Genomic DNA, 19,241 nt, shown 5'->3' on the forward strand with positions numbered 1-19,241 from the left:
GTTGGAATATGAAAGGTGACACCCAAGGCACATTCCTTCTAACCTATGACACTGTGTGGTGTAGTGGGTTAAATACAGCTCACCCAACCTGGGTTTCAGTCCAGCCTAGGCTGATGTGATGAAAGTCTCCTCTCTCTGCGAGCTGTCAGGATCCTGGGCGAAATGAGTGTGGGACGGTCTTAACCCAGTTCTAAGTAGGCACAGACCCATAACAACAGCAACAACTTGTATTTATATAGCAACTTGAATGTAGTAAAACGTCCTAAGGCACTTCATCGGAACGTAATCTGACATAAATTGACATTGAACCAAAGGAAGAGATATTAGGACAGGTGACCAAAAGCAAAATACTGCGGATGCTGGAAATCTGAAATAAAAACAGAAAATGCTGGAAATACTCAGCAGGTCAGGCAGCATCTGTGGAGAGAGAAACAGAGTGAACGTTTCAGGTCGATGACCCTTCGTCAGAACTGGCTTGGTCAAAGAGGTAGGTTTTAAGCAGCATTTTAAAGGAGAGAGAGGCGGAGAGGTTTAGGGAGGGAATTCCAGAACTTGGGGCCGAGGCAGCTGAAGGCATGGCTGGGTGCGGAGGAAGTGGGGGATGCACAAGAGCCCAGAGTTGGAGGAATGCAGAGTTCTCTGAGGGTTGTAGAGCAGGAGGAGGTTACATGGGAGGGCGTGGAGGGATTTGAACACGAACATAAGAATTTTAAAATTGAAGCCCAATTCCGTTATGTGGAGAGACTGGAGCAGCTGAGATTGTTCCCCTTAGAGCAGAGAAGGTTAAAGGGAGTTTTAATAGAGGTGTTTACAATGGCCGGATGGTCAGTAACCAGAGGACACTGATCTAAGATAATTGTCAAAAAACCCAGGGGAGAAATGAGAATTCCTTTTATGCAGCGAGTTGTTATGATCTGGAATGCACAACTTGAAACTTTCAAAAGCAAATTGGATTTATACTTGAAAAGGAGGAATCGCCATCGAGTGTAGAGAGAGCACCAAATGTGACACCCCCCATGGGTCAATAGCCTGCCAACGCCATCTAGGATCGCACTTCAGGAATGGGCAGTTGGATGAGGTGTAGGCGACCAACACAAGTTCCACATGTTGATTACCTCAATCATTCCCTCCTTCTCAAGAGCTCTATACTGTACTATTTTTCTATACTCAAGCAGATCTGTCAATACCTCTCAAACCCACAATCCCTTTCTAGACGCGTATATCCCAGTTATTTTTTTTTCTAAAGGTATATATTGGTTTGGAATGGAATACCTTTTCTGACAAGTTTTTCTCAAAATTATGAGCGGGTTTGATAGAGTAAACAGGGAGAAAATGTTTCCATTGGCAGGAAGGTTGGTGACCAGAGGACACAGATTTAAAGTAATTGTCAGAAGAACCAGAGGTGTGATGAGACATTTTTTTACGCAGCGAGTTGTTATGATCTGGAATACATTGCCTGAAAAGGCGATGGAAGCAGATTCAATGATTCTATGAACTGCTTGGCATTCAATTGAGGCGCAATGCTGCAGCAAAGCAGGTGAAGCTTTGCTGTGAAGTGGGCCATGGTACAAGGAGTAGCCGATGTTGACAGGACACATGTGACTTCTCCAGCTCTAAGGATCCCTCATCTTCGAAGACATTGAAATGAAGGTTTTTCCAACGTGAAACTATTTTGTCGCCCAGATTTGAAGTGTGCAGGAAACTTCCGATGTGGTGTCGGGGAAGGCCATCATCCACCCACTCTGCTTGGAAGATCCTATTAGGTTTTTTTCCCCACATTTTTGACCCCTCCACTCCTGGAATAACTGCAGTACATTTCCGTGAGCCTCATCAATACCTCACTCCAAGTCACCGGTCTTCACGAGTGAGCCTGTGTGCGTTTGACAACATATTCAACGACAGGGGCATCACATTCGAGCCTGACCCTATCCTCATCTGATGTCCCCTTGCACTCTTCCCAGCAGTGGTCACTGGATAGTGATCAAGAGCAGGGACTATGGCTGTTTTACCCACTCTCCTTGGCACAGGGAGGACAGAGACTACTTGCAGTGTTCTAGCCCAATACCACACTGGGCAGTACATTTACCAACTAAGCCATGAGGAGGCAGCCTTGGGAAAAGGGGGTTTAAATGCTTTTGTTTTGGCCGGGCAGAAGGGCAGGAAATGGTGACGCCCTTAGACATCTGTGAAGTGTACTGCATTATGGTTGAGGGCCTCCTTGTTAAGAAACATAACTGGAGCTTGACTAGTGGGTTAAATCCATCACCAGGCATAGTGCTGAGCCATATCAACAACTTGCATTTATATAGCACCTTTAATGTAGTAAAAAGATGCTTCACAGGAGCATTAACAGACAAAATTTGACACTGAGCCACATAAAGGGATATTAGGACAGGCGACTAAAAGCTTGGTCAAAGAGGTAGGTTTTAAGGGACATCTTAAAGGGGAGACAGAAGTAGAGAGGCCGAGAGGTTTAGGGAGGGAAATCTAGAGCTTCGGGCCTTGGCAGCTGAAGGCACGGCCCCCAATGGTGGGGCAATGGAAATCGGGGATGTGCAACAGGCCAGAATTAGAAGAACGCAGAGATCTCGGAGGGTTGTAGGACTGGAGGAGGCTACAGAGATAGAGAGGGGTGAGGCCATGGAGGGATTTGAACATGGGGATGAGAATTTTAAATTTGAGACGCTGCCAGACCGGGAGCCAAGGTAGGTCAGCGAGCACGGGGTGGTGGGTGAACAGGACTTGGTGCGAGTTAAGACACGGGCAGCAGAGTTTAGGATGAGTTCAATTTTAAGGAGGTTTGAAGGTGGAAGGTCGGCCAGAACAACATTGGAATTGTCGAGTCTGGAGGTAACAAAGGCGTGGATGAAGGTTTCAGCGGACAACGTGCTATGGCAGGGCGGAGTGCCTCTGTGCAGTTTCTTGGGACATTTTTCTACGTTAAAGGCGTTACACCAATTGAAGTTTGTCATTGTGATTGCTGTTTGTAAGGATGTTGGCAAGTACCCCTAGTGACAGTTCTGCTCATAGTCCAGACATTGGCTCCCCTCAATGGCTCAGCTCATTGGGCATTGACTTGTCGAACCATCCAGACTAAGTCGGGTCTCTGGTTCGATCCCCAGTCTGTGCTGAGGGAGTTGATTTCAGCCAGGGCAATTCACCTGGTGTTAGTGAGGGAAATACTGACTCCCGATCCAGCAATAACTCTTTGGACATCGGTGGGAGTGATCTCATCTTTCCCAGAATGCACTTTGGGAAGAAGTAATGGCAACTAAATGCAAAGTTACGAACTACTGCTAAGCTCCCAACTCCAACAGCACAAACTTCTGAAGACTTGGCTCTTTATCAGCCAGTAGTTGCTGGTTCAGTTAGCTGACCGCATAAGAGGGAAGGTCCCAGGGGTGATCTCTGCTCTGTGTTGAACGAGCCACTCTCAGCTGGGGTCTCAGTTGGAACAGTACAATTGGCTGCACAGAAAGGCTCATCATTTTAGATACAGAGTAAAGCTCCCTCTACACTGTCCCATCAAACACTCCCAGATCAGATACAGCACGGGTTAGATACAGAGTAAAGCTCCCTCTACACTGTCCCATCAAACACTCCCGGGTCAGATGCAGCACGGGTTAGATACAGAGTAAAGCTCCCTCTACACTGTCCCATCAAACACTCCCAGATCAGATACAGAGTAAAGCTCCCTCTACACTGTCCCATCAAACACTCCCGGGTCAGATGCAGCACGGGTTAGATACAGAGTGAAGCTCCCTCTACACTGTCCCATCAAACACTCCCAGGTCAGATACAGCACGGGTTAGATACAGAGTAAAGCTCCCTCTACACTGTCCCATCAAACACTCCCAGATCAGATACAGCACGGGTTAGATACAGAGTAAAGCTCCCTCTACACTGTCCCATCAAACACTCCCGGGTCAGATACAGCACGGGTTAGATACAGAGTAAAGCTCCCTCTACACTGTCCCATCAAAAACTCCCAGATCAGGTACAGCATGGGTTAGATAGAGAGTAAACCTCCCTCGACACTGTCCCATCAAACACTCCCAGATCAGATACAGCACAGGTTAGATACAGAGTAAAGCTCCCTCTACACTGTCCCATCAAACACTCCCAGATCAGGTACAGCACGGGTTGGATACAGAGTAAAGCTCCCTCTACACTGTCCCATCAAACACTCCCAGATCAGGTACAGCACGGGTTAGATAGAGAGTAAACCTCCCTCTACACTGTCCCATCAAACACTCCCAGATCAGATACAGCACGGGTTAGATACAGAGTAAAGCTCCCTCTACACTGTCCCATCAAACACTCCCGGGTCAGATACAGCACGGGTTAGATACAGAGTAAAGCTCCCTCTATACTTTTGCATCAATCAATCCAAGGTCAGGTACAGCACAGGTTAAGAACATAAGAAATAGGAGCAGGAGTAGGCCATACGGCCCTTCGAGCCTGCTCCGCCATTCAAGAAGATCATGGCTGAACTTCTATATCAACTCCACTTTCCCACCCTATCCCTATATCCCTTGCTTCCCTTAGTACCAAGAATCTATTGATCTCAGTCTTGAATATACTCAACGACTGAGCATCCACAGCCCTCTGTGGTAGAGAATTCCAAAGATTCAAAACTCTGAGTGAAGAAATTTCTTCTCATCTCAGTCCTAAATGGCCGACGCCTTATCCTGAAACTATGACCCCTGGTTCTAGACTCTCCAGCCTGGGGAAACAGCCTCTCAGCAGCTAGGAGGATGAGATCAATTGGCCCAAAGGATGGTCTTCACCTTGGGATGTGCTGCCGACACCTCCGTGCCCACAAGGTTGTGTTGTATGCCTGCTTGAGTGCACTGCAGCCCTGGTATGCCCACCAGAGTGCACTCTGCCCCTACTGCAACTCATGGCGGTTTCCCCCCCCCCGCCCCCTCCCCCCCTTTGCCATTACAGCCGCTGTTACAAGCTCCCTGTGTGAATGAACTTGGATGCCCTGCGTAGAGCTATGCACTACCGCACACAGCAGAAAACATTGTTCCTCTCGCGATCAAAGTCGGAGGCTAGAAAGGAAATTAATTAACTTGCTGCTCTCCAGCTCAGTGTGGGCCTCTGCTCCCTCCCTGAAGGTATCTTACACATGGCGTCAAACTCATTAATGTCCTCTGACTCGGATATTGACCCAGTGTGCCAGCCACCAGGTTAATAATCAATGCCATTTGGTATTTGGGTTGCACTTTAACAGAATCAGGTGGAACCAGTTCTTACCCCACAGCCTTGTTTTATGCATTATAGTGCAGATTTTTGTCTCACAGGCTATTAGGATTGGTGTCAGCAAAAATACTCCAGGAGGTCGTTAGATTGAGATGGTTATCGTTCTGCTGGCTCATTGCCAAAAACCATGCAAAATCAGACCAGTCAACTCTGTCCTCATTCCACTGCTTTGGGGTGGCTCTTATGTATTTGATGGTGTGCTGTTGGTGGCAGGAGCTCAGTACTCCTGTGTACTAACTTAGAGAAGGTGGTCTAGCCACTGCGGCATACACCTGTCTCTCTCTCTGACCCCCTTGCCGCTGCCTGCTCCTCTCCCTCTTTCTCTCTACCTCTCAATTCAATTCAATTCAATTCAAATCGCTTTATTGGCATGACAAGTTACATCTTATGTTGCCAAAGCATCGAAAAACATTCATGTTTGTTCACAAAAATACAGATCTATCCATACAGTGTATAAACAGATATATCCCTGAGTGTATAAATATACTTTCATATAATTTATATATATTCTTTTCTTATATTTAGTGGTTGTCCCTCTGTTTATGGCAAGCTGTAACATAGTGTGCCGCTAGTGTTACACAATTTCTCTCTTCCCCTAGTAGGTATGGGAGTTTCTGGTCGTCATTCAAATTTCTGAATTCCGGGCATATTTTTGTGAATTTTGGGTAGAAATTCTCCCTCATGCCCTGATATTTTCTACAAGCTGTGAGGAAGTGCATCTCTGTTTCCACCACTCCCTGACTGCAGTGAGAGCATATCCTGTCCTCTCTTGGTAGCCGGGTCTGCCTGTGTCTACCTTTTTCGATCGCCAGGTTATGTTCACTAAGTCTGTACATTGTCAAGGTTTTTCTCAGTTTGCTATCCTTTACCATGGTCAGGTAATCAGCCATGTTGTATTGTCTGTTTAGGGCCAAGTAGCAATTGAGTTTGCTTTGGGTTTTTGTTGTTTCTGCCCAATATGACAGATATTTCTCCTTTTGCTTAGCGACGATTGTGTTGGGTCGAATTCTTTGTGTTACGCTGTCACTGTCCTGGGGCTGGTTATCGTTAGTAGTGTTAGTAGTTACTTCACTGAGTCCCAGGACTAGTTGACTGAGGGTATTCTTCTTTATGGTCCTCTCTTGGCATTTCAGGGCTTCGTAATGATAGCATTGGGGGTTGCTCATTTCTAGGTGTTTCCAAAATTTGGTGGCTCTTTTTTGGATAGTGATTATTAATGGATATTGGCCTAGTTCTGCCCTGCATGCATTGTTTACGGTTTTCCTTTGAGTCCGGAGGATACTTTTACAGAATTCTGCATGTAGGATCTCAATTGGGTGTTTGTCCCATTTTGCAAATTCTTGTTGTGTTAGCGGTCCCCACACCTCACTGCCATAGAGTGCAATTGGTTCAATTACTGATTTGAAAATTTTGAGCCAAATGCTAATTGGGATTTCTATTTTGATTGATTTTTTAATGGCATAGAAAGCCCTTCTTGCTTTCTCTTTCAGTTCATTCACAGACAGTTTGAAATTTCCCGTAGAACTGATTTTTAAGCCCAAGTATGTGTAGTTAGTGGTTTGTTCAATTTTGGTTGTTCCTAGTGTGAAATTTATTTTGGGTCCCTGATGTCTGGATCTTTGCTGGAACACAAGGACTTTGGTTTTTTGGGGATTTATTGTCAGGGCCCAAGTCTGGCAGTACGACTCCAGCAGATCCAGGTTCTGCTGTAGACCCTCCTTAGTTGGTGACAGCAGAACCAGGTCGTCTGCATAGAGGAGGAATTTAACCTTGGACTCATATAGGGTGAGGCCGGGTCTCTTTCAGAACCTCTCTCTCTCTCTCTCTTTCTCCCACTTCACCTCTCACGCTCTCTCTCTGTACACTCTTTCTCTACCTCTTTTTCCCTCTACCACTCTCTTTCAGTCTCTCTACACTCTACCTCTTTTGCTCATTCTCTCTCTGTACACTCTCAACCTACCTCTCTTTTTCTACCTCTCTTCCTTTCTCGCTCTCTCTACCTCGCCCTCTCTCTACCTCGCCCTCTCTCTACCTCGCGCTCTCTCTCTCTACCTCGCCCTCTCTCTACCTCGCCCTCTCTCTACCTCGCTCTCTCTCTACCTCGCCCTCTCTCTACCTCGCCCTCTCTCTACCTCGCGCTCTCTCTCTCTACCTCGCCCTCTCTCTCTCTACCTTGCCCTCTCTCTACCTCGCTCTCTCTCTACCTCGCTCTCTCTCTACCTCGCCCTCTCTCTACCTCGCGCTCTCTCTCTCTACCTCGCCCTCTCTCTACCTCGCCCTCTCTCTACCTCGCTCTCGCTCTACCTCGCCCTCTCTCTACCTCGCCCTCTCCCTACCTCTCTCTCTCTCTACCTCGCCCTCTCTCTACCTCACGCTCTCTCTCTCTACCTCGGCTTCTCTCTACCTCGCACTCTCTCTCTCTACCTCGCTCTCTCTCTACCTCGCCCTCTCTCTCTCTACCTCGCCCTCTCTCTACCTCGCCCTCTCTCTACCTCGCCCTCTCTACCTCGCCCTCTCTACCTCGTCCTCTCTCTACCTCGCGCTCTCTCTACCTCGCCCTCTCTCTACCTCACCCTCTCTCTCTACCTCGCCCTCTCTCTCTCTACCTCGCCCTCTCTCTCTCTACCTCGCCCTCTCTCTACCTCGCCCTCTCTCTCTCTACCTCGCCCTCTCTCTCTCTACCTTGCCCTCTCTCTCTCTACCTTGCCCTCTCTCTCTCTGCCTCACTCTCTCTCTCTACCTCGCCCTCTCTCTCTTTACCTCGCTCTCTCTCTCTTTACCTCGCCCTCTCTCTCTCTACCTCGCCCTCTCTCTCTCTACCTCGCCCTCTCTCTCTCTACCTCGCCCTCTCTCTCTCTACCTCGCCCTCTCTCTCTCTCTACCTCGCCCTCTCTCTACCTCGCTCTCTCTCTACCTTGCCCTCTCTCTCTCTACCTCGCCCTCTCTCTACCTCGCCCTCTCTCTATCCTCGCCCTCTCTCTCTACCTCGCTCTCTCTCTACCTCGCCCTCTCTCTACCTCGCCCTCTCTCTCTCTACCTTGCCCTCTCACTCTCTATCTCGCTCACTCTCTATCTCGCTCTCTCTACTTCGCTCTCTCTCTCTAGCTCGCCCTCTCTCTACCTCGCCCTCTCTCTCTCTACCTCGCCCTCTCTCTCTACCTCGCCCTCTCTCTCTCTACCTCGCCCTCTCTCTCTCTCTACCTCGCCCTCTCTCTCGCTACCTCGCCCTCTCTCTACCTCGCTCTCTCTCTCTACCTCGCTCTCTCTCTCTACCTCGCCCTCTCTCTACCTCACTCTCTCTCTCTACCTCGCCCTCTCTCTCTACCTCGCCCTCTCTCTACCTCGCCCTCTCTCTACCTCGCCCTCTCTCTCTCTACCTCGCCCTCTCTCTCTCTACCTCGCTCTCTCTCTCTACCTCGCCCTCTCTCTCTCTACCTCGCCCTCTCTCTCTCTACCTCGCCCTCTCTCTACCTCGCTCTCTCTCTCTACCTTGCTCTCTCTACGTCGCCCTCTCTCTACCTCGCTCTCTCTCTCTACCTTGCTCTCTCTACCTCGCCCTCTCTCTCTACCTCGCCTTCTCTCTCTCTACCTCGCCCTCTCTCTCTCTACCTCGCCCTCTCTCTACCTCGCTCTCTCTCTCTCTCTACCTTGCCCTCTCTCTCTCTACCTCGCCCTCTCTCTCGCTACCTCGCCCTCTCTCTACCTCGCTCTCTCTCTACCTCGCTCTCTCTCTCTACCTCGCCCTCTCTCTACCTCGCTCTCGCTCTACCTCGCCCTCTCTCTACCTCGCCCTCTCCCTACCTCTCTCTCTCTCTACCTCGCCCTCTCTCTACCTCACGCTCTCTCTCTCTACCTCGGCTTCTCTCTACCTCGCACTCTCTCTCTCTCTACCTCGCTCTCTCTCTACCTCGCCCTCTCTCTCTCTACCTCGCCCTCTCTCTACCTCGCCCTCTCTCTCTCTACCTCGCCCTCTCTCTCTCTACCTCGCCCTCTCTACCTCGTCCTCTCTCTACCTCGCGCTCTCTCTACCTCGCCCTCTCTCTACCTCACCCTCTCTCTCTACCTCACCCTCTCTCTCTCTACCTCGCCCTCTCTCTCTCTACCTCGCCCTCTCTCTCTCTACCTCGCCCTCTCTCTCTCTACCTCACTCTCTCTCTCTACCTCGCCCTCTCTCTCTTTACCTCGCTCTCTCTCTCTTTACCTCGCCCTCTCTCTCTCTACCTCGCCCTCTCTCTCTCTACCTCGCCCTCTCTCTCTCTACCTCGCCCTCTCTCTCTCTACCTCGCCCTCTCTCTCTCTCTACCTCGCCCTCTCTCTACCTCGCTCTCTCTCTCTCTACCTTGCCCTCTCTCTCTCTACCTCGCCCTCTCTCTCTCTACCTCGCCCTCTCTCTCTCTATCCTCGCCCTCTCTCTCTCTCTACCTCGCCCTCTCTCTACCTCGCCCTCTCACTCTCTATCTCGCTCACTCTCTATCTCGCTCTCTCTACTTCGCTCTCTCTCTCTAGCTCGCCCTCTCTCTACCTCGCCCTCTCTCTCTCTACCTCGCCCTCTCTCTCTACCTCGCCCTCTCTCTCTCTACCTCGCCCTCTCTCTCGCTACCTCGCCCTCTCTCTACCTCGCTCTCTCTCTACCTCGCCCTCTCTCTCTCTACCTCGCCCTCTCTCTCGCTACCTCGCCCTCTCTCTACCTCGCTCTCTCTCTACCTCGCCCTCTCTCTCTCTACCTCGCCCTCTCTCTACCTCACTCTCTCTCTCTACCTCGCCCTCTCTACCTCGCCCTCTCTCTACCTCGCCCTCTCTCTCTCTACCTCGCCCTCTCTCTCTCTACCTCGTTCTCTCTCTCTACCTCGCTCTCTCTCTCTACCTCGCCCTCTCTCTCTCTACCTCGCCCTCTCTCTCTCTACCTCGCCCTCTCTCTCGCTACCTTGCTCTCTCTACCTCGCCCTCTCTCTACCTCGCTCTCTCTCTCTACCTTGCTCTCTCTACCTCGCCCTCTCTCTCTACCTCGCCCTCTCTCTCTCTACCTCGCCCTCTCTCTACCTCGCCCTCTCTCTCTACCTCGCTCTCTCTCTCTCTCTACCTCGCCCTCTCTCTCTCTACCTCGCCCTCTCTCTCGCTACCTCGCCCTCTCTCTACCTCGCTCTCTCTCTCTACCTCGCTCTCTCTCTCTACCTCGCCCTCTCTCTCTACCTCGCCCTCTCTCTACCTCACTCTCTCTCTCTACCTCGCCCTCTCTCTCTACCTCACCCTCTCTCTACCTCGCCCTCTCTCTCTCTACCTCGCCCTCTCTCTACCTCGCCCTCTCTCTCTACCTCGCTCTCTCTCTCTACCTCACTCTCTCTCTCTACCTCGCCCTCTCTCTACCTCGCCCTCTCTCTCTCTACCTCGCCCTCTCTCTACCTCGCTCTCTCTCTCTACCTTGCTCTCTCTACCTCGCCCTCTCTCTACCTCGCTCTCTCTCTCTACCTTGCTCTCTCTACCTCGCCCTCTCTCTACCTCGCTCTCTCTACCTCGCCCTCTCTCTACCTCGCTCTCTCTCTCTACCTCGCTCTCTCTCTCTACCTTGCTCTCTCTACCTCGCCCTCTCTCTACCTCGCTCTCTCTCTCTACCTCGCCCTCTCTCTCTCTACCTCGCCCTCTCTCTACCTCACTCTCTCTCTCTACCTCGCCCTCTCTCTCTACCTCACCCTCTCTCTACCTCGCCCTCTCTCTCTCTACCTCGCCCTCTCTCTCTCTACCTCGCCCTCTCTCTCTACCTCGCTCTCTCTCTCTACCTCACTCTCTCTCTCTACCTCGCCCTCTCTCTCTCTACCTCGCCCTCTCTCTCGCTACCTCACCCTCTCTCTACCTCGCTCTCTCTCTACCTCGCTCTCTCTCTCTACCTCGCCCTCTCTCTACCTCGCTCTCGCTCTACCTCGCCCTCTCTCTACCTCGCCCTCTCCCTACCTCTCTCTCTCTCTACCTCGCCCTCTCTCTACCTCACGCTCTCTCACTCTACCTCGGCTTCTCTCTACCTCGCACTCTCTCTCTCTACCTCGCTCTCTCTCTACCTCGCCCTCTCTCTCTCTACCTCGCCCTCTCTCTACCTCGCCCTCTCTCTCTCTACCTCGCCCTCTCTCTCTCTACCTCGCCCTCTCTACCTCGTCCTCTCTCTACCTCGCGCTCTCTCTACCTCGCCCTCTCTCTACCTCACCCTCTCTCTCTCTACCTCGCTCTCTCTCTCTCTACCTCGCCCTCTCTCTCTCTACCTCGCCCTCTCTCTCTCTACCTCGCCCTCTCTCTACCTTGCCCTCTCTCTCTCTACCTCACTCTCTCTCTCTACCTCGCCCTCTCTCTCTTTACCTCACTCTCTCTCTCTTTACCTCGCCCTCTCTCTCTCTCTACCTCGCCCTCTCTCTACCTCGCCCTCTCTCTCTCTACCTCGCCCTCTCTCTCTCTACCTCGCCCTCTCTCTCTCTCTACCTCGCCCTCTCTCTACCTCGCTCTCTCTCTCTCTACCTTGCCCTCTCTCTCTCTACCTCGCCCTCTCTCTCTCTACCTCGCCCTCTCTCTCTCTATCCTCGCCCTCTCTCTCTCTACCTCGCTCTCTCTCTACCTCGCCCTCTCTCTACCTCGCCCTCTCACTCTCTATCTCGCTCACTCTCTATCTTGCTCTCTCTACTTCGCTCTCTCTCTCTAGCTCGCCCTCTCTCTACCTCGCCCTCTCTCTCTACCTCGCCCTCTCTCTCTCTACCTCACCCTCTCTCTCTCTACCTCGCCCTCTCTCTACCTCGCTCTCTCTCTCTCTCTACCTCGCCCTCTCTCTCTCTACCTCGCCCTCTCTCTCGCTACCTCGCCCTCTCTCTACCTCGCTCTCTCTCTCTACCTCGCCCTCTCTCTCTCTACCTCGCCCTCTCTCTACCTCACTCTCTCTCTCTACCTCGCCCTCTCTACCTCGCCCTCTCTCTACCTCGCCCTCTCTCTCTCTACCTCGCCCTCTCTCTCTCTACCTCGTTCTCTCTCTCTACCTCGCTCTCTCTCTCTACCTTGCTCTCTCTACCTCGCCCTCTCTCTCTACCTCGCCCTCTCTCTCTCTACCTCGCCCTCTCTCTACCTCGCCCTCTCTCTCTACCTCGCTCTCTCTCTCTCTCTACCTCGCCCTCTCTCTCTCTACCTCGCCCTCTCTCTCGCTACCTCGCCCTCTCTCTACCTCGCTCTCTCTCTCTACCTCGCTCTCTCTCTCTACCTCGCCCTCTCTCTCTCTACCTCGCCCTCTCTCTACCTCACTCTCTCTCTCTACCTCGCCCTCTCTCTCTACCTCACCCTCTCTCTACCTCGCCCTCTCTCTCTCTACCTCGCCCTCTCTCTCTCTACCTCGCCCTCTCTCTCTACCTCGCTCTCTCTCTCTACCTCACTCTCTCTCTCTACCTCGCCCTCTCTCTCTCTACCTCGCCCTCTCTCTCTCTACCTCGCCCTCTCTCTACCTCGCTCTCTCTCTCTACCTTGCTCTCTCTACCTCGCCCTCTCTCTCTACCTCGCTCTCTCTCTCTACCTTGCTCTCTCTACCTCGCCCTCTCTCTACCTCGCTCTCTCTACCTTGCCCTCTCTCTACCTTGCCCTCTCTCTACCTCGCCCTCTCTCTCTCTACCTCGCCCTCTCTCTCTCTACCTCGCCCTCTCTCTACCTCGCCCTCTCTCTCTCTACCTCGCCCTCTCTCTCTCTACCTCGCTCTCTCTCTCTACCTCGCCCTCTCTCTACCTTGCCCTCTCTCTCTCTACCTCACCCTCTCTCTCTCTACCTCGCCCTCTCTCTACCTCGCCCTTTCTCTCTCTACCTCGCCCTCTCTCTCTCTCTCTCTCTACCTCGCCCTCTCTCTAACTCGCTCTCTCTCTCTCTCTCTACCTCGCTCTCTCTCTCTCTACCTCGCCCTCTCTCTACCTCGCCCTCTCTCTCTCTACCTCGCCCTCTCTCTACCTCGCCCTCTCTCTCTCTACCTCGCCCTTGCTCCCAGGCATCTGACAGCAGCCCTCACAAGCCAGCTGCCTGAAGGGTCGTCAGAAAGAGCATGGCCTGATTCTTCCTCCGATTAATTGATATTATTTAGTTATTATTGTCCCCATACTACCTGGCTGCCTTATCACAACTTAGCGAAGGGTGCAAATAAGAAGTGATAAATGCAATGGTTGGGAATACGATCTGCGGCACAGCTGAAATAGGAAATTCAGCATGTGGGATACTGCAGTTCTTTCCTGCCCCAATTTGATCCCCTCTTGACTGATGAGGCCCAGTTTCACGGTTGCGAACCGCCCTCCAATACCCCATCCCAACACGTCCCACCAGGAGTCACTGGATAGTGATTAGGAGCCAGAACAATAGCTGGTTTTACCCACCCCTATCCCCCTCAGCCCATCCCGAGTCAATCGCAGCATCCGTATCTCAGTCCTGCCTGAGATCAGCTGATGGCACAAGCTGTGGATGGGATTTAGGTCCTTCTATGAATGGCTCAGTACTCAGGACTGAGTTTGCCCAAGAGCCTTTGGCAAAATGTCTCTTGATTGATCAATAAACTACCATTGATGAGATCTGCGCGGAAATCTGGGGTTGGTATGGACACGTGTACAAGGGATTGTCGCAAACAATGTCATTTTTGAGAAGGGTTAGGGAGCGGGGCAAGAAGATCGAAATGGGGAAACTCTGAGCGCCAAATGACTCAACACTCTCTGGCTCACGTACTACCCGCAGGATTGATTACATCTCTTTGAAGTGGAGTTAGATGCCCAGAACTGAAGAACATTAATCAAGCAGCAGCATTCCGGGGATTAAATGGATACTGCAGGAATGAAAGGGATACTCCAGGGAAAACTCCGACAATTGTCAGCCTTCATTGCACACCATAAAATCAAATGCGATTACTTTCCTTTCATTACTCTCTGTGTTCTCTCCATTACCAGGTTCCCGTGCTGATTCGGCACGCGGTTACATGTCGTTATTCCCTGATTCCGTGTAGGCTCGGCCGAAAACCCAACTACTTCGGCACACAGTGAGCTGTACTGTTTGATGCTGTGCGTGTCTTGGTACTAGTTGCAGGGAGTGTGCAGTGTCTCTCAGCCTCGGTTGCAATGTAGCCTTAATTTGAAAGAACGCAGCCTACTTCCATCTTTTGATTCTGGTGCAGAATTGCGCTGACTGGGTTAAAGTGGGAGGTCACCAGGCAGTGTGTTTGGTGTTTACAGATTGTATTTCCTTGTCTGGTACACTTACTCTTTACTAAACTAAACACTTGTCAGTCATGTCGTGTGGCATCCACTAACAGGCCTGACCTCTCTTGTAATCAGTGAGGTTGTTTCTTTGCCCACAGTATACAGTGTAATGTATCATCAAAGGGAGATCTCTCCATACTGTTCCAGGGGAGACTCTTGACTCTCAACACTGGCACACTCAATGTGGTGAGTCACTAAATTTGGCATCAAATCCAAAACAATCTTTCTCTCTCTGTCTCGACCTTTCTTTCTCTTTCTTTTTCTCTACACTTTCTTTACTAGGCAATAGGGAATTCAGAAGAAACTTCTTTACCCAAAGAGTGGTGAGAATGTGGAACTCGCTACCACAGGGAGTGGTTGAAGTGAATGGTACAGATGCATTTAAGGGGAGGCTAGACAAGCATATGAGGGAAAAGGAATAGAGGGTTCTGCTGCTGGATTTGGATGAGGAAAGACGGGAGGAGGCTCGTGTGGAGCATAAACGCCAGCATGGACTGGTTGGGCTGAATGGCCTGTTTCTGTGCTGTATATCCTGTGTATTCCTATGTACCTCTCTTCCTCCCTCCACCTCTCTCTTCCTTGCACTTCTTTCTCGCTCTACTTCTCTTTCACTTTTTCTATCTTTCTACTTCCTTTCTCTTGCTCTTCGCTCTCTGTCTCTTTACACTCTCTCTACCTCTCTTTCTCCCTCTACCTCTCTCTCTTGCTCTACCTCTCTCTCTTGCTCTACCTCTCTTTCTCTCACTTTCTGTCTTTCTCTCTCTCTCGTCTCTCTTTCTCTCTCTCTCCCCCCTCAGTGTGAAATAAAGGATTTGAACTGCAAATCTAGTCCAGGCTAACGTTTGAAAGCCTCTCCTTACTGATGTCTGTAAGGGTTGTACGTGAAACGAGCTCAAGCAGCTCCCAAAGGGCACGAGCTCACAGCGACAAAAGAAGCCTTTTTTTGGCTCTAATTTGCACTTGGAGAATAGCTGGCGATGGGAATGGAAAATAATTCGCACTGCTGCCTCGGGGGAGGTATTGTTCTGAGGTTGGGGCCGTGGCACATTGTTGGGGAGAGGACTCTATCTAACTGCTGTTTCTGGCCTGGAAATGTTTGATGCTGGCAGTGGATGCCAGAAATGGGAAAATGTTCCATTCCTGGCACTGGTTGGGCATTAACGAGAAGAACTCCAGATCTAGCACTCAATAAAAGATTACATTGAGCGCTGAATTATTTTAGTCTGCATTGAAGCTATTACTGATAGACATGCAGCCCCTGAGGGGGATTGCAATATGTCTCTTCCAAAGTGAGGGACAAAGAGCAGTCGTTAATTTTCCTTGTCCTCCATTGCATGGAGAACTGGAGGTGATCTTGCAGTACTCCTGTCCCCATAGTTCCCAGTAATTGTAGCAGCAAGTTGTTATCAACCCCATGTGGGCAGCAACAGCTGGCTTATTGGGTTTTAAGTGCTGAAGTTGGCCTGCCAAGTTTTGTGCACTTTCTAATAGGTGATGTTTAACTGAATGCATCTGGGCACTGAACAGTTCAATGCCAGTGTGTGTGTGTTGGCCACTCATTCGGCCAGCTTTTATAGAGTGATAGGATGAAAGCTTGCACCTGCATTTTGATCCAGATTGCTGGGGTACAGAGGGTGCATTCGAACTTTTCTATACCTGACCCCATGGTGCTTGATGAGACACCATCAAGGTTGTGGAATAGATTATGCATTATCTAAATGGATTGAAAACTGACGGAGGATGGTGATAAACGATGAATGTTCTACAGTAACCAGAGGTGGTCTGCAGGGATCTGCTCTAGAGCCCTGCTGCTCACTGTTTGTGAATGATGTGGAGCAGGGGACTAGCAGTATATAGTATATCTTATTACATTTACTGATGACACAACGCTCTGTGTGGGGTTGGTGAGCAGAAAGAAGATTCATAGTAATCTGTGGGATTTAGAGGAATTAAGCAGATGGGCTGAGTAATAGTCGATGGATTTTAATATGGATATAAATGTAAGATAATGCATGACGAAACAGTAACCATGTGTAATGTGAAAAGTTGTCCATTAGCAAGAAAAAAGATTTTGGAATGATTATTGATTATACCTGATGAAGGATCTGTCACTGTGAAGCAGTTAACAATAAGGCCCATCAGGCATTGGCATGCACCTGGAAGGAAACAAGTTATAATTATACAAGTTATTACTGGCCAATATTTATTTCTTAACCAACATCATTAAAACGGATTATCTGGCCATTATTACATTGCTGTTTCTGGGACCTTGCTTGCTTGCTGTAATTGTACAGGGCTTTGGTGAGACCACACCTGGAGTACTGTGCACAGTTTTGGTCTCCTTATCTCAGAAAGGAAGTACTTGCCTTAGAGGCGGTGCAGCGAAGGTTCACTAGATTGATCCCTGGGATGAAAGGGTTGTCCTATGAGGAGAGATTGAGTAGATTGGGCCTATACTCTCTGGAGTTCAGAAGAATGAGAGGTAATCTCATTGAAACATATAAGATTCTGCGGGGGATTGACATGGTAGATGCTGAGAGGTTGTTTCCCCAGGCTGGAGAGTCTAGAACTAGGGGGCATAGTCTCAGGATAAGGGGTCGGCCATTTAAGACTGAGATGAGGAGGAATTCCTTCACTCAGAGGATTGTGAATTTTTGGAATTCTCTGCCTCAGAGGGCTGTGAATGCTGAGTCGTCGATTATTTCCAAGGCTTAGATCGATAGATTTTTGGACTCATGGGGAATCAAGGGATATGGGGATAGAGCTGGAAAGTGGAGTTGAGATCGAAGATCAGCGATGATCTTATTGAATGGTGGAGCAGGCTCAAGGGGCCATATGGCCTGCTCCTGCTCCTAATTCTTATGTTCTTGTGTTCACAAATTGGCTGCCGCATTTCCTACATTATAAAAGTGACTACACTACAAAAGTACATCAGAATATGAATACTTTTATAATTGAAGCTACTTCGCATGATCTTTATTCCCGCCTCTGTAAAAGTCAGCTTCCATAAGAAAACACTTTATATGAATCAAAACTTGACTTTTATGGACAAAATAGCGGTGTTGATGAGCCACAATGATCTCATCACACTGGGACAAGCATTGGAAATATGGATGCACCAAAAACCCCTGATCTATTCGAACTGCTAGGAAAATATCATCATGTTGCCAAACCATGTGGTTCAGGCTAAAAAGTGGACTAGAATTGTTAAGGAATATGATTATACAGAAATGAGAATTAATCAGAAGATTAAAAATATAACAATGCTTTCCTTAATTCTGACTGTTCCTTTGAACCTGTTTTTCTTGAACAAAAATAAGAAGGATTCTCTTTGTGGTGCTTTTTATATATGTCAAAATCATGAGTCCTGCTTCACCGCAGTGACCTTAAGACTTGGAATCAAAAGCTTGGTCAAAGAGTTAGGTTTTAAGGAGCAACTTGAAGGATAGAGTGAGAGGCTCAGAGAGGGAATTCCAGAGCTTAGGGCAATAAGATAATAGAAGCCTCCAGATTGCAGCCACAGGAGCTATTTTTAAGTGTTTACATAGCTATAAACTCTGTCTAGAATGTGGCGATTTCTTGTGATGTGACAGAGGACAGATCTCGGGTCCACCATTGATCCATTGGAAAGAGTTCTGAGGAGAGTGACAATGATGATTCCAAGTCTTAAGGGACTAAAGCTGTGTTTATATTGGGGCAGTAATTCCTCCCCAAACGCGTGAGTACGGAAGGGATACTCGCGCGTCTGGCCGGAGGAAATGCCGGTTTTCAGCATGCGCTGAAAACCGGCATTTCCTCTCCTCTAACCCAAGAGGTGAAGAGGCTAGCGCGTGCGCTGTAGGGGGCAGTGCGTGCGTCTTGGATTTCCTCTGTTTTGGGGGATTTGCGCATGTGTAAAGGCCTCCGGTCTTTACGCTTGTAAAAAGCACATGTAAGTATTTATTTTTACAGGTAAGTGGTGTTTTAGTGCAATTTAGAATTTTTTTTTCCACAGGTTTATTATTTTAAAGAATCTACAATAAGGTAAGTTTAGTTTTAGACCCTTTTTATTAAAAATTTATTTTTTTCAAAAAAAAAAATTGTTTAAATTATTTTTTTAAACTTATTTATACTTAATTTAATGATTGGGATGTTTTTTAAATTTTTATTTAAAGTTTAAATAGTGTTTTGGCAGCCCATACTTTTCATGAGTTTGACAGCTCTTACTGTCAAACTCATGAATGAGTTTCCCCTCCCCTGATTGGCTGCACAGTGCTCACCTGATCCCAGCCGGCACATCGCACTAACTACGCCGCTGGATCAGGTTAGCACATCGCGCCGACAGCTGAACCGGGCCTGTGACAGGAAATGCAAGCAGGCCCGGGCTTCAGATGTCGGTGCGCAGGGTGAGTGCAGATCGGGGGCTTGCACGCGCGGCAAGTTCCCGATCCTAATTTCAGGGCCAGAGTATGAGACCAGTGCCGGTGGTGGTGCCGGAGACGACAACTTAAACCATGGGTCTCACCGAGCTGGCAGCAACCCAAAAGGAAGCTTGCTGGGCTTTTACTGAGTTCGTCCGTAATGAATCTCCCTGAGTTTACTTGCGGGTTACAGCTGGCTGCCTGAGACCCGTGCCACCGGCATCAACCTTAGCTCAATATCATAGCTTAAGTTATGAGAAGGATTCAAAGGGGGATGGGAGGGGATTGAAAGTTTGAGAGGAGGCAAAAAATACTAAGAGGAGACAGATTTTTT

The 19,241-nt window shown here is 49.5% G+C and overlaps 2 protein-coding genes across 2 annotated transcripts in view; both read left to right on the forward strand.

Moving 5' to 3' along the window:
* The window catches only part of rad51b (RAD51 paralog B), a 341,233-nt gene that overhangs the window by 258,574 nt on the left and 63,418 nt on the right, over positions 1 to 19,241 (forward strand). The gene's annotated exons all lie outside the window — the stretch shown is intronic.
* Positions 10,744 to 14,291, forward strand: LOC147109611 (uncharacterized; the record flags this gene model as incomplete). Its single annotated transcript, XM_086004142.1, has 2 exons — positions 10,744 to 12,156; positions 14,199 to 14,291. Coding segments are annotated over 2 exons (1,506 nt in total), but the record flags the coding sequence as incomplete, so codon positions are not given.

The sequence above is a fragment of the Somniosus microcephalus genome, chromosome 12 (assembly GCF_052327205.1).
Source record: "Somniosus microcephalus isolate GS21.2 chromosome 12, FLI_Smic_1.0, whole genome shotgun sequence".
Lineage (NCBI taxonomy): Eukaryota > Metazoa > Chordata > Chondrichthyes > Squaliformes > Somniosidae > Somniosus > Somniosus microcephalus.